The sequence below is a fragment of the Neophocaena asiaeorientalis genome, unplaced genomic scaffold, assembly GCF_003031525.2.
Source record: "Neophocaena asiaeorientalis asiaeorientalis breed wild unplaced genomic scaffold, Neophocaena_asiaeorientalis_V1.1 scaffold694, whole genome shotgun sequence".
Taxonomy (NCBI): Eukaryota; Metazoa; Chordata; class Mammalia; order Artiodactyla; family Phocoenidae; genus Neophocaena; species Neophocaena asiaeorientalis.
The window spans coordinates 311,963-324,906 of record NW_020174226.1 but is presented as its reverse complement, the minus strand read 5'-3'; the positions used below and the strand labels follow the sequence as shown (position 1 = coordinate 324,906).

At 47.3% G+C, this 12,944-nt stretch overlaps 1 protein-coding gene across 1 annotated transcript in view; it reads right to left on the bottom strand.

Moving 5' to 3' along the window:
• BRSK1 (BR serine/threonine kinase 1) overlaps positions 1–12,944 on the bottom strand; it is a 23,702-nt gene that overhangs the window by 1,713 nt on the left and 9,045 nt on the right. Inside the window, exons 9-18 of the mRNA XM_024755164.1 lie at positions 12,648–12,679; positions 12,144–12,314; positions 11,525–11,622; positions 11,152–11,311; positions 10,864–10,924; positions 10,045–10,411; positions 9,529–9,577; positions 9,311–9,434; positions 8,395–8,593; positions 66–155 (exon numbers count right to left, since the gene is read on the bottom strand). Coding sequence (XP_024610932.1) covers positions 66–155; positions 8,395–8,593; positions 9,311–9,434; positions 9,529–9,577; positions 10,045–10,411; positions 10,864–10,924; positions 11,152–11,311; positions 11,525–11,622; positions 12,144–12,314; positions 12,648–12,679 — 1,351 coding nt within the window. The remainder of the gene's footprint in view (positions 1–65; positions 156–8,394; positions 8,594–9,310; positions 9,435–9,528; positions 9,578–10,044; positions 10,412–10,863; positions 10,925–11,151; positions 11,312–11,524; positions 11,623–12,143; positions 12,315–12,647; positions 12,680–12,944) is intronic.

Here is a 12,944-nt window from a genome sequence, read left to right as displayed (position 1 = left end):
CCCGCAGCACCTGGCCACCAGGAAGTCTCCCCTCCGCCCCACGGGTGCCCCAAGGTGTCTCCCACCTGCCAGGGCCTGCACGGAGGGCTGGTCATGAGTGCTCAGCAGCTGAGCCTGGATGGTCTCTACAACCCGCTTGAACCGACGGCTGGGACCTGGAAGGGGCAGGGAAACAGACTGATGAAACAAAATCCATATTTTACAACAAGACGAGAAACTTCAAACACAACAATTTTCTCTGCCGGTTTGGGCCTCCTCCCTCCCCTTTAGTGTGTGCCGTGCACCTGCATTGACCACACCTGCTTAGGAGGTAACCTTCTTAAACTTGTCAGGGGCCACGAAGACCCATGACCCACTACTCGCCTTGCACCTGGATTGTGTAAACTGTCAATAACACGTCATTTAATGTACAGCCCTCTGTCTCAAAAATTTATATAACTGTGGTTTGACCTCTAATGGCGGAACAGTCTCGGAGCTTTCTGAGCGGCCATTCCTGGGTTATAATCCTCACTTTGGCTTGAATAAAGTTTTCCACTTTTTTCTTAGATTGACCGATTAACTTTTTCGTTGCCTTGCATGGCGTAGCCGGCAGGATATGAGAGACACCCACCAGAGGGCACCTGGAGTCTACCGGAACCAACACTAAGTACCAGCATGGGCCCACTGGGCCCCCCCAGCTTCTCGGTACTCCTCAGGTGTTCTTCTCAGGGGTTCTGACGAGTTCTCCTGATAGCTGGATCTTGTTGTTTGAGTGGTGATCCTGAACATTTTATTTGAGCTGTTTTCACTTAAGACTTGGAGTTTTAAGGGGCACTGGTGTATGCCCTAGGCAGGACCTGGGGGTCTGGGCAAGAGGCCCAGGGAAACATAGGTGGCTGGGTTTTTGTTAAATTTGGCTTGAATGGAAGGCTTCCCTAGTAGTCCAGTGGTTAAGACTCCTTGGCTTCCACTGCAAGGGGGCGTGGGTTCGATCCCTGGTCGGGGAACTAAGATCCCGCATGGCCCCCCGGTGAGGCCAAAAAGTAAAAAATAAAATAAAATAAATAAATTTGGCTTGAATTGAAAAAAAAAAAGTTGCTATACGGTCTGAACAAAACTGTTGCTAGTGAAATGAGAGACTGAATTATTCAGCTCTTAAGAAAAAGGGAGACCCACCATAACCATTAAGTAAATACTGCTCGTGGAGGTGTGAGGGGGGATGGGCAACAGAGGCTGATAACCTAGAACTCCGAGCACCTGTGATGGTTTTAGGCTGTCGCAGGGAGAAACCGAGACAGGTAAAAGAGTCGAAGTAACCCACGGGTAACTCCTTGGGGAGCTAGACTCAGACGCAGTGCACATGCAATCCACCACACTGCCCTCAGAAAGTTGTTTAGATCATATTTCATATCTGAATTAGGCTATTGACATTAGGCTGAATTAGACATTAATAATGGGAAATTGTGCCTCAAAGGCCAAACAGCTCCCGTTCAGACAGCCACCAGTGGGAATACCAGCTGGGCTTATGTATGTTTGCAACTACTTAATTGGAATTAAAGGAAATCTGTCCCGAAATGGCCAAGATAGGCTTCTTTTCATTTTTTTTTTTAAAAAATTTATTTATTTATTTGGCTGCACTGGGTGTTAGTTGCGACACGTGGGATCTTTTAGTTGTGGCATGCGGACTCTTAGTTGTGGCATGTGGGATCTAGTTCTCTGACCAAGGATCAAACCCGGGTCCCGTGCATGGGAGCACAGAGTCTTAGCCACTGGACCACCAGGGAAGTCCCCAAGATGGGTTCCTTTAAGCACCCCAAAACTGATTCTTCATGCGCAGTAAAACCCTGCAGTCTCCTGGACCTCTGTCCACAGGGTCTACTGGAAACAACAGTAGTTAAGAGTTTTTCTCCTTTTTAAAATTAGGTTAGCAGGGGAAAATATTTGTAGCGCTAGCTTCTAGGATCTTTTGAATTGGGAAAACTTCTAAACTGTAAAATTTTAGAGACCTCTCATCTTATTTTTCTATTTTTATTCATATTTAAAATTTTGAAAGTCTTCAAAATTCCAAAATAGCCTCATTGACAGGCTTCTCTGGTGGTCCCGTGGTGAGGACTCAGCACTTTCACTGCAGGGGCCCGGGGTTCGATCCCTGGTCATCCCTGGTCGGGGATCCCGCAAGCTGTGTGATGTGGCCAAAAAAAAAGGTCTCATTGAAAGATTTGTTGCAGAAGGCTAATGAAAGATCAATGATATAAAAGGTAACTAAAAGGTACCTAAAACTTTACTGCTCCCCTCTATCTTCCTTCATTTGAGTACTTATTTTAATAATCCTGTCTGAAGTGCCTGTCCACTCTGACGATGCCATTAAATGGTTACCTTTAGAAATGGGACCACCTGAGGCTGTAGGTGAGCCTCTTCAGATCAAAGGCCTAACTGACTGGCCACAGTTAAAGGATTTCTTAAAACCCAGGGAGGGTGCTCAAAAGTGTTAGTAAATGGATTACCAAGATGGGAGGCCACCGGTATGACTAAACTGACCACAGCTGAAATTAGGAGCCTGATAGGAATATGGCGGGTGTGGGGGGGTGTCTTCTCACCTAAGCTAAACGAGGGAAAGTAAAACATTCCAACATAGCTGAATGGGTATGTCAGTCCTTTGATCAAACACTGAGGTGGCCACCCAATTCTTTAGGAATTAAGAACTGTCCTTGTTTTACAAATCTAGTCTTTACAGGACCAGAGGTGCGGCTCCAGAAACAATCCAAAACCCATCAATCCTTTTACCACTCCCAAAACCTTCCCTCTTTATATTAAAAGGCTTGTTAAGTATTGGGAAAAAAAAAATTCTGGCCTTAAGAGAACAAAATCCTTCTAGGAGAACTTGCCTTTCTCCTCCTATGTCTTTGATAGGCATATATTCTACCTGGTCTCCTCCAGGAACTCTTAATTCCACCATCTTTTTAAAATGCAAATTTCAGGAAAGGTAACTCTTATAAAAAGAAAGAACAAAAGGGAGACAGGGAATTTGAATCCAACCTGTTTTGTAATGGATGGGTTTTACATTATTGTAACTGATTCATGGCTGACATTTTGGAATGGAAACTGTGGGGTGTCTGTTTGTGTGTTTGTATGTGTCTGTCTGTGTGTTTGTATGTATCTGTATATGTGTGTTGAAAACGTGTTATTGCCAAAATTAGTTTGTAAGTGGAAATTACACTTACAAGGAAAGGAAATTAGGCACTTATATAGATTCTCAGAAATAGAAGAAAACTAACCCCAATGACTTTCAGATTTGCATGAACTGGGAAATATTGAGTATAGCATTAATATCTGGTACTAAATTTAGCTGAAGCTTGTTGCATTAATTAATACAGACATGTCTTTAGAGTCATCAGCGTTAAGTGTAATATTTTTATTGTACCTAGGTTTACTAGAAATGAAATAAATGAGATATTATTCCTGTTACAAAGTTTGTCAGCAAGAAAAATAACTAGATGTGATGAAACTTTTCAGTAAATAAAATAGACGTAAATGAGATAAGCACTTTTAGGTAAACTTTTTAGGAAAAATTATGTTTTGGTAATGTCTATCTAAAGTAGTCTCTCCAGATTTTGATAACTTGAAACTTCATGGAGTTTTGCTAAATTAAGTTAAACTACAGAAATCCATTGAATATCCAAATCCTTTCCAAATAAGATACTGGAACAGTAATTACTGAATATATGCTTCCTTTTACAGAGAAACTAAAGGTAATTAGGACAATTAGTAAATATGGTGGATGCCACACTAAGACATTTTCTGTGGAAAAAAAAATACTTTTTCTAGAAACTATAAACAGTATTTATAAGTTTGCTAACCTATGGGATGCTAATGTAAAAGTTCATACTTGCTTACTACTTAGTTTGTGCTAGAAACTAAGTTTTAAGGTTAAGAATTATGCATATGTAACTAAAGCTACGAAAATAAACGTTTCAGTATGCAAGAAAAATGGAAGGTATGTTTTCAGTAAAAGACAGTATAAAGAATGGAAATACCTTTTGTTAAGGGAAAAGAAACCCCGAGGAAAAAGTTTTGTGCATGTTCAGGATTGGCTAAGACTAAATTGAATTTAATTAAGTAAATGAATTTTGTATTTATTTATTTATTTATGGCCACACCGTGCAGCGTGTGGGATCTTAGTTCCCTGGCTAGGGATCAAACCCAGGCCCTCGGCAGTGGAAGCACCGAGTCCTAACCACTGGACTGCCAGGGAATTCCCGTAAATGAATTTTAGTATTAAAGTGTTACAAAACCTGAACTTGGTTTTCTCTCTATTAAGAGGACAAAGTTTTCTGAAAATATTGATCTGCTTTTGAAAACAGATTGTAAAGTTTCTTTAGTGGTAATCTGTTACAACTTTCAGTATTTGCTTTTTTTTTTTTTTTTTTCAGTATTTGCTTTTGAAATCTTCTTTGTGACTTTGGTTACATGAATACAGTGACCTATGTCCTATTTGACCAATTGTTTTGAAATCTTTTTGATTTTTTAATAATTAATTAATTTATCTTTGGCTGCGTTGGGTCTTCGTTGCTGTGCACAGGCTTTCTCTAGTTGCTGCGAGCGGGAGCTACTCTTCCTTGTGGCGCGCGGGCTTCTCATTGTGGTGGCTTCTCTTTGTTGCGGAGCACGGGCTCTAGGCAAGCAGGCTTCAGTAGTTGTGGCACACGGGCTCAGCAGCTGTGGCTTTCGGGGTCTAGAGCACAGCCTCAGTAGTTGTGGTGCACGGGCTTAGTTGCTCCACAGCATATGGGATCTTCCTGGACCAGGGCTTGAATCTGTGTCGCCTGCATTGGCAGGCGGATTCTTAACCACTGCGCCACCAGGGAAGTTCTCTTTTTGATATTTTGACGAACTTTCCAAATATCAAATTCTAATCGAAGTTCTTTTGACCTCTAGCTAACTTTGGGATGCTTCAGAGAGGGCCCCTGGAGCATCTCAGAGAGAAATATTAAACTAATTAAGTTTATTTTGTATGTTAAATCACATGGAAAGCATTGTCAAATGAGAGGTTATAAAATTTCTTAGATTGTATCACACAGACAAATGTCATTAATATATATATTCTAGAAATTATATGGAATTCCTAAAAATCTGGTATGTCCTGATAAAATGTTATCAATCATAATTCTAGTAATTATTTTAAAACGTATGTCACAGCAGTAACAAAGTTCACTTGTCAGTCGCATTGGAATCAGGACTTTAACCTTGACTGTTAAAGTCTTTTGTCATTTATAGACAGTTATTGTTGTACTCTGATGCTTTTGCCAAAAAAAATGCTTAATTGTCAAGAAGATTCATAGAAAGGACTTTTTGACAAGTACAGGTTTCTGATAACTTTCAGATCATACTGCTTGAATGGGTAAGAAATTAAAGCATACTAATGGAAAACCTGGTGGCTTCATAAAACTGTTATGAAGATTAAGATCAAGAATTAGTCACATGGGACTGAGAGAACTGATGAATATCGTTATAATTTGGGGGTTTTGTCTGAAATATTGCTGGTTTTTACTCTGTGTTTTCCAGACATAAGGAAACCCTTCCCCTCAACCTAATTATGACTTGACTTGCGGCAATTTGGTAAATTATTCCTTTATAAGCAGAATTGAAATATGTATCTTTTCTCTTTACCTGTTGTCTCTAGATTTTGGAAACTCTTAGGTTCCCAGCAGTTTTCTCAGGTAGATAAGGAAAGCCACCTCCTGACAGGTACAAGAAGCCCAAAGTATTTTAGGGACCTCAAAAAGAGAGGAATTCATCCAAATACATAGATATCTCAGGTGGAATCTGTGACACATCTTTGGCATGGATTTCCTGGCCTCAAGAGGTTTTTTAAAAGTTCAATCTGAGGGACTTCCCTGGTGGTCCAGTGGTAAAGAATCCGCCTTACAATGCAGGGGATGCAGGTTCAATCCCTGGTCAGGGAACTAAGATCCCACATGCTGAGGGGCAACTAAGCCCTCGTGCCACAACTACTGAGCTTGTGAGCCTCAACGAGAGAGCCCACATGCCACAAACTATAGAACCCACACACTCCAGAACCCCGGGCGCCACAACTAGAGAAGAGAAAACCCACATGCCACAACTACAGAGAAGCCTGCGCTCTGCAACGAAGAGCCCACGCACCGCAATGAAGGATCCTGCATGCCTTAACAAAGATCCCGCTTGCTGCAACTAAGGCCGATGCAGCCAAAAATTAAAAAAATAAAAAATAAAAAAAATAAAAAATCAATCTTTAAAAAAAGTTCCATTTGAGAATGAATATATGTATACGTAAAACTCAATCACTTTGCTGTATACCTGAAACTAGCATGACATTGTAAATCAACTGTACTCTTAAAAAAAAAATTCAATCTGAGATCCTTTATGAAAAGTTCCAGCACAGCCAATTTAAAACAGCTTATGTTTGGAATTCCCTGGCGGTCCAGTGGTTAGGATGCGAGCTTTCACTGCTGTGGACTCGGGTTCGATCCCTAGTCAGGGAACTAAGATCCCACAAGCTGTGTGGTGAGGCCAGAAAATAAATAAATAAATAGGGGCTTCCCGGGTGGCACAGTGGTTAAGAATCCGCCTGCCAATGCAGGGGACACGGGTTTAAGCCCTGGTCCAGGAAGATCCCACATGCTGCAGAGCAACTAAGCCTGTGCACCACAACTACTGAGCCTGCGTGCCACAACTACTGAGCTGGCATGCCACAACTACTGAAGCCCGTGTGCCAAGAGACCATGCTCCACAAGAGAAGCCACTGCAGTGAGAAGCCCACACACCACAATGAAGAGCAGGCCCTGCTGGCCACAACTAGAAAAAGCCCAAGTACAGCAATGAAGACCCAATGCAGCCAAAAATAAATAAATAAAATAAATTTAGAAAAAAAAATAAATAAATAAAACAGTTTATGTGGTCAATTAACCAGACTTATTTTGCGAACAAATTAGTCTTAATTTGGCTATATTTGGTAGAAATGAGAGTAATTTTAGAAAGAAAAAGATTACATTTCAGTGGATATTAAATTCTGGTTTTGTTAATTGAGGCTTATATTTACTGCCTAATAATGAACATGCACAAGGCAAGTGCAAGATAAAAGTGGCATAAGTCCTAGTGGACAACTTGGAATTGACCTTTAGTCCATGCCAGACACCTTACTAGTACAACCCCCTAAAGGGAAAGAAATAACTTGGCTATTAAAACTCAACATCAAGGGACAGGATGGACTCAGGGCAAGTAAGCAACCACCTTTGCATCGAGCGACCAAACATTTGATCACCTAAGGCTTTCTGAAAGGCTGCTGCCCAGTTATAATCCTCAGTTTGCCTTGAATAAAATTTTCTCTTTTTTTAGATGGACTGATTTATTTTTTCATCAGTAAGACTGACTTGGGGCTGGGGACAGGGAAGGCGCTCCCACCCTGTGGAACCAGTCCCTCCACCCAGCAAATGACTCTTCTTCCTTGCCTCAAAATCCCCCTATTGGGGCTGGGCATAAATCCATGGTTTGCAAGTGGGACTAAGAAAGATTCAACTTAAAATAATGATGTGCGCTGTTTTCTATTTAAACGGGTTCTAGTTGAGGCCATGAAGACCCAGAAACGTAAGAAAAATAAATGAGAGGGAAAAAAAATCTTAACATTGAGAAAGTTCTGCATGTTAGTCTTTAAAGAAGAAAAAAAAAAGAGCCATAGTTCATTTTGGTGATGTAATTCCCCAGTGCCCCAGAGCAGCTTGGTTAAAAACTCTAGGAACAAGCTCATCTCCCAGATGTGCCATGTTAAGATTGGTGGCAAGGACAACAAACAGAGGTATTCCTCATTATCCAAACTCTTGTTATCAGGACTCAGGGACCAAGTAGAATTGGAAGCAAGGAACTTCTGTGGTTTTCATCTCTTGCGCCAACTCTTTTTTTTTTTTTTCTTGTGCCAACTCTTGATTGGTTGTGGCTGCCTGCAGCAGAGCTCAGCAGAAAGAAGTGTTGTGATCGATTGCTGATGTCTGCTCTGGGTGTAGAAATGAGTTTTGACAGCAGAGCACCACAGTCTTAATCTAGGAAAAGTCCAGTGCTTTGAGGTCAGGAGGCCTTGGCTGAGCCCCAGCTCCGTCACGGTCTGCAGTGTGACTCTGGCCAAGTCAATTTACCTCTCTAGGATGCAGTTTTCTTCTCTGTGAAACCTCAAAGGCTGCTGGGAAGCTTCAAGGAAGTAGTGCACATAAAGCACTTGGCATGTTGTGAAGGAGAAGATGTGGGGGGTCTGGGAGAGGACGGGGCTCACAGAGTCAGCACCATCTCCTCCTCCTGCTTGCTGCCCTCCTGGGCTGCTACCCTATCTCAGCTCTTCTGAGTATCCCACACACCAGGCTGGGGGCAGCTGCATCAAGGGAAGCTTACCGGAGATGAGAGTAAAGGTGACAGAGTAGATGCCACCACCACCACTGCCGTCCCGCCGGGGGGAGGGCTCTGGACCCTCAGAGGAGCTGATGTCCACCTGGAAGCGGACAGGCTTCTGGAAGACGGAGGGGCCACCACTGGCCTTGTACTCAGCCCTGAAGCTGGTCTGTGACAGCACACTATGACTCAGGCTGGGGATCTGAGAGAGGTGGGGGACAAAAGGAGGGGGTGATTTCAGCGACCTGACTCTAGGGGACAGATGAGCAGCCCTATGACCAGCTATGCCCAAGGAACTACCCGTCCCCTCAGCCACCAGGGAGAAAGAATAACAGGAAAGGCATTGGGAGGCCCCACTGTCCGCTGGGATTTGTAGTTTTCTCTAGCTTATAAACAGGGCATCAGAGGAATGATTGAGCAACTGAATCCCGAGGTAATAAGAACTCTCATATCTGGTGCCAACCCCAGGCTCCAGAACAACATGAAACAAACTTCTTCCTTCCTCCACAAACACTGGCTAAAGTCACATCTGTCTCAGAAACTTTAAGTCCCATGAGCCCCTAAAGCACAAAACCACAGGACCCAGTGGACAGCCCTAGAGTTCACTGGAAAAAGTAGTTCCTTTTGCCAATCTGAGACCTGGTGGTAGGGAAATGGCAAATCACTAGTCCTCGGTGGATGCTAATATGTGGGAAATTGTAATTCAGGATCCTGTTTCACCAATTCCAAGCCCCAGGGTGCAATAAACCTCTCCTGCCTCCATGCCCCCACAACGACCAAACCCAACTCGGGCTGGAAAACTACAAATCTCATGAGCCCCAGGTGGAACTCAGGCCAGTGCTAAGGTGGTGAACCCCAGAGGCTGCTGGGATTTGTAGTTCTGTGGCGGCGAGGTTGCACGGTGACCCAGGCCTCTCACCGACAGGAAGGCATGGACAATGTCCGCTTTGATGCTGCTGAGAGGTTTATCCTTTAGCACGAGGAATATTTGTTCTTCTTTGTCCAAGGATATGAAGTTCCCGAACCAGGAGCGTTTTGCCAGCCTGGGTGGGAGGGGATGGTTGGAGGTGGGTCGGGAGGGGGCTAAGGGAATGAAATCCCCCCTCCGGCCCCTCTTCCCTTCCTTGTCAGACTCACTCTGGAGAGGACTCTGGCGTCAAACTGGACATCTCCTCGGCAGTGGGGACTGGGGAGGGGAGAGCATGGTCAACACATGTCCATCATCCTGGTGTCCAGCACACAGGCCAGCAGTACCCTCCAACCAGAGGTTCCAGACCCCAGAGTCTATTCACTTCCCAGCAGCTAAACCCCAAATGGCACAGGCATGATGTTCCCTCTAGGGATGGGCCCCTGGTTAGGCCACGCCTCCCGAGGGGAGGCTTGCTAGCTATGAGCCAATGGAAAGGTAAGCCAGAGCACTGAAGGGGGCGTGTCTTTCAGACGAGCTCCTCCTCCAGAGTTGGAGGCCCCGCCTCTTCTCTCCCCAACACCTGAAACTCTGCTCACAACAGCATCTTCACCTAGGATGTGTGAGTCCAGGCCGCCAGCCTCTTCCTTCCCAGGGACCCAGATGTTAGACCCCAGCTCCCACCCCCACATTAGGACTCAGGAGTCCGCATCCCCAACCCCTTCACCCCCAAAGGACCTCCATACCCTGCATCTTGCGCCGGTGAAAGCGTGGGGAGCCCAGGAAGCTGTTGCGGATGGAGTTGAGACGACTCCTCCAGGCGGCTCCCCCGACGCCACCGCCGGGGCTGGGGGGCGGCGTTGTCCCTGGGGTCCCAGTGGGGCTGGCCCGGGGCGTGTGCAGGGGCGAGTGCAAGGGGGTGCCCCCGGAGGAGCGTGGGGAGCCTGGGGGGCCGGGCAGGGGTGTGGAGCGGGCACTGGGGGGAGGGGGCTGCTCCCCGGCGCCCCCACCCCTGGGGCCCCGAGAAGGCAGCGTCTGCGTTTTGGAAGTCGGTGAGCCCCCACCCCGGGCCTCATCTCCAGCGGGCTCCGGTGAGAAGGAAAAGACCGGACTCTGCAGAGTGGTGGAGGCGGGTGAGAGGGTGGACTCAACTCTCAGGAGGCTCTAGGCCCACTAGCACACACTCACAGAGGTGCACCCCAAAGCATGCTGGAACTTGTAGTCCAATTATTTCCCCCAACCCCCATTGTTGCGGGGGAGGGCAGGGACTTTTTCTATCATGCTGACTGTAAACCCAGCAGTGACTAGTACCCAGTAGGCGCTCAACTAGCTTTTGATAACTGAATAAATGGAACCCTTCAGACACACTGAAAACGCAATCCTGTTAAGGTGGGAAATGGCCAATGGACTAAAATAGTAATGAGGCCTTGGGTCTTTGGTCCTTTAGGGGCAAGGAGGCATCGTCCCAAGACTTCATGGGAGTTGTAATTTCTGCTGTTTCATCTTTGCTCCACAGTCTCTTCACCCCCTTACCCCTTCTTAATCCATTTGGGACCTGGCCTTACCCTTGGGCTGCTCAGAGGGCTGGATGACAGACCAGTGGAGGCTCCACTGACACTACGGGATCTGTTTTCAGGACAGATTAAGAAAAAACAAAATCAGGTGGGAGGGTTTCAGAAGGCTCAGATGTCCTCTCCCTTCCACAGTCCTTTGAGATGAGGAAATGAGGCCCCGAGAGGGGAGAAGACTTGTCCCAATCACACAGCACCTTTGAGGTGGGTATGGGGTTAGAGCCCCTGAACTCCCTCTCCACCCAGGGCTGTGGATCCCACTGGAGGGGCAGGGTTTCCCACCTCTGGCTGTGCTGGGCCATCTCCAGGGCCCGTCGGGTGGGCACCGGGGAGCCACCACCCCCGGCATCCGTGATGCTCAGGACTTCCATGGACTTCCGCTCTGGCCGCCGCTTCCCGTGACGGCTCAGCATGGGGGAATCCACACGCTTCCGGGGTGGGTCTGAGGGCCGAGAGTTTCAACCCAATCAAAAGATACACTGGTCCAGCTGTACATGGCACTCGTACACATGGGGAAACTGAGGCTCAGAGTGGAGAGGGGTTTTGACAAAGGTCACAGAGCAAGTCAGGGAGTCTAAACGCAGAAGCTCAAGGCCTGCAGCCCTTTCTCCCCTCAGGAATCTGGGGTCTGGACTCTGAGCCTTGCCCTTCTCACCAACATCATTCCGAGGAGGTAGGTCCTGGTCCTCACAGCTGGGATACCGCTCCTTCCGATCCAAAAGCAGATAATATATCATCTTTTCTTGGTTCTCCCTATGGGGGCGGGGGGGACGGGCGGGTAGGAAAGCACTGGGGTCAAAGGTCAGGCCCCAGAGATGGTCTCATCCCCTCCCTATGTCTGTGGCTCTGTGGGGCTCAGTCCACTCAGTTTCTCTGTCTGTGGTTCCATTCTCCTAGGTATCAATAGGATTGGTCCCTTTGTCTCAGTGTACATCTCAGCCTCATTTTACTCAACGTTAATAATAATTATGCTAACACCTGAGCACTTACTATATGTAAGTACTATGTGAGGCACTAAGTTGGCCTCAGCATCTATTAATACTTTTCAGCATCGTTTCTTTTTCCCACTGGTCCTACCACCCCCTCCAGGTTCTCCCTAGAATAGCTCCTCGGGGGAGCTTTGAGCCACACCCTTTCTAGTGGCCTGGACCTCCCCATCAGGGGAGTCTGCAAGTGTGCAAGGCTCCGTCGCGCCCCCTGCCGGCTGTCGGGAGAGCTGCAGCAGTTCACCCCGTGTGGCCAGGGTGTTATGTGCTAGAGTGAGGGCGTCTTACTCCTCGCTGCGGAGCTCGCGATGCAGCCGTTCGCGGTCCCTGAAGCAACCCAGTGAAGCCATGCTCTCCAGGACATCAGGGTCCAGCTCTCCGTTTGATGGCAGGCTCCGCATGGCCACCCGGCGGCCTGGGGTTGGCTCCAGGCACGGGTCCGGCTCGTGTTTCCCGCCCCTGGGGAGGAGAAGAATTATAGCGAATCGGGCATCTCCTTCAGCGGAGACTCAGGGGTCCCGGGTCCCAGCCTGCTCCTTTCTTGGGAAACCAGGAGTCCGGGCCCCGGTCTCTCCCCCCTCACACCCAGGAGTCCAGGCCCAGGAGTTCGGCCCCAACCTCTTCTCTACATGTCTTCCTCCCCTAGGACCCAGAAGTTCGAGTCCCTAGCCCCTCCTTATTCAAGACCCTCGGCATTCCGCCCCCTAGCCGGCTCTCCTGCTTTGGAACCCACGATATTTGGGGTCCTCTCCCTCCGCCAGGGACCCAGGTGTCCAGTTCCCCCATACTCACAGGTACCAGGGATGTTTCTGAATTTGCTCCAGCTGTGAGGGGCGTGGGTCGTAGAGAAGCAGAAATGAGATCATTTGAACACAGTAGGCACGCAGTGAAAGTAGAATGGGTGATGTTGGGGGTCCCTAACGTGCCCCCTCCCCTCCCCTTCCCCCAACCAAGGGCAATACGACAGCACGACAGCTCGTCTCCCCCTAGTGGCAGCTGTGCGGCGCATTCTGACTACTCCGGACCGGCCGGGCTACAGGTCCCGCATGCGCAGTGGCAACCTGCCCCCGCTCCGCTCCGCCTCGGAAG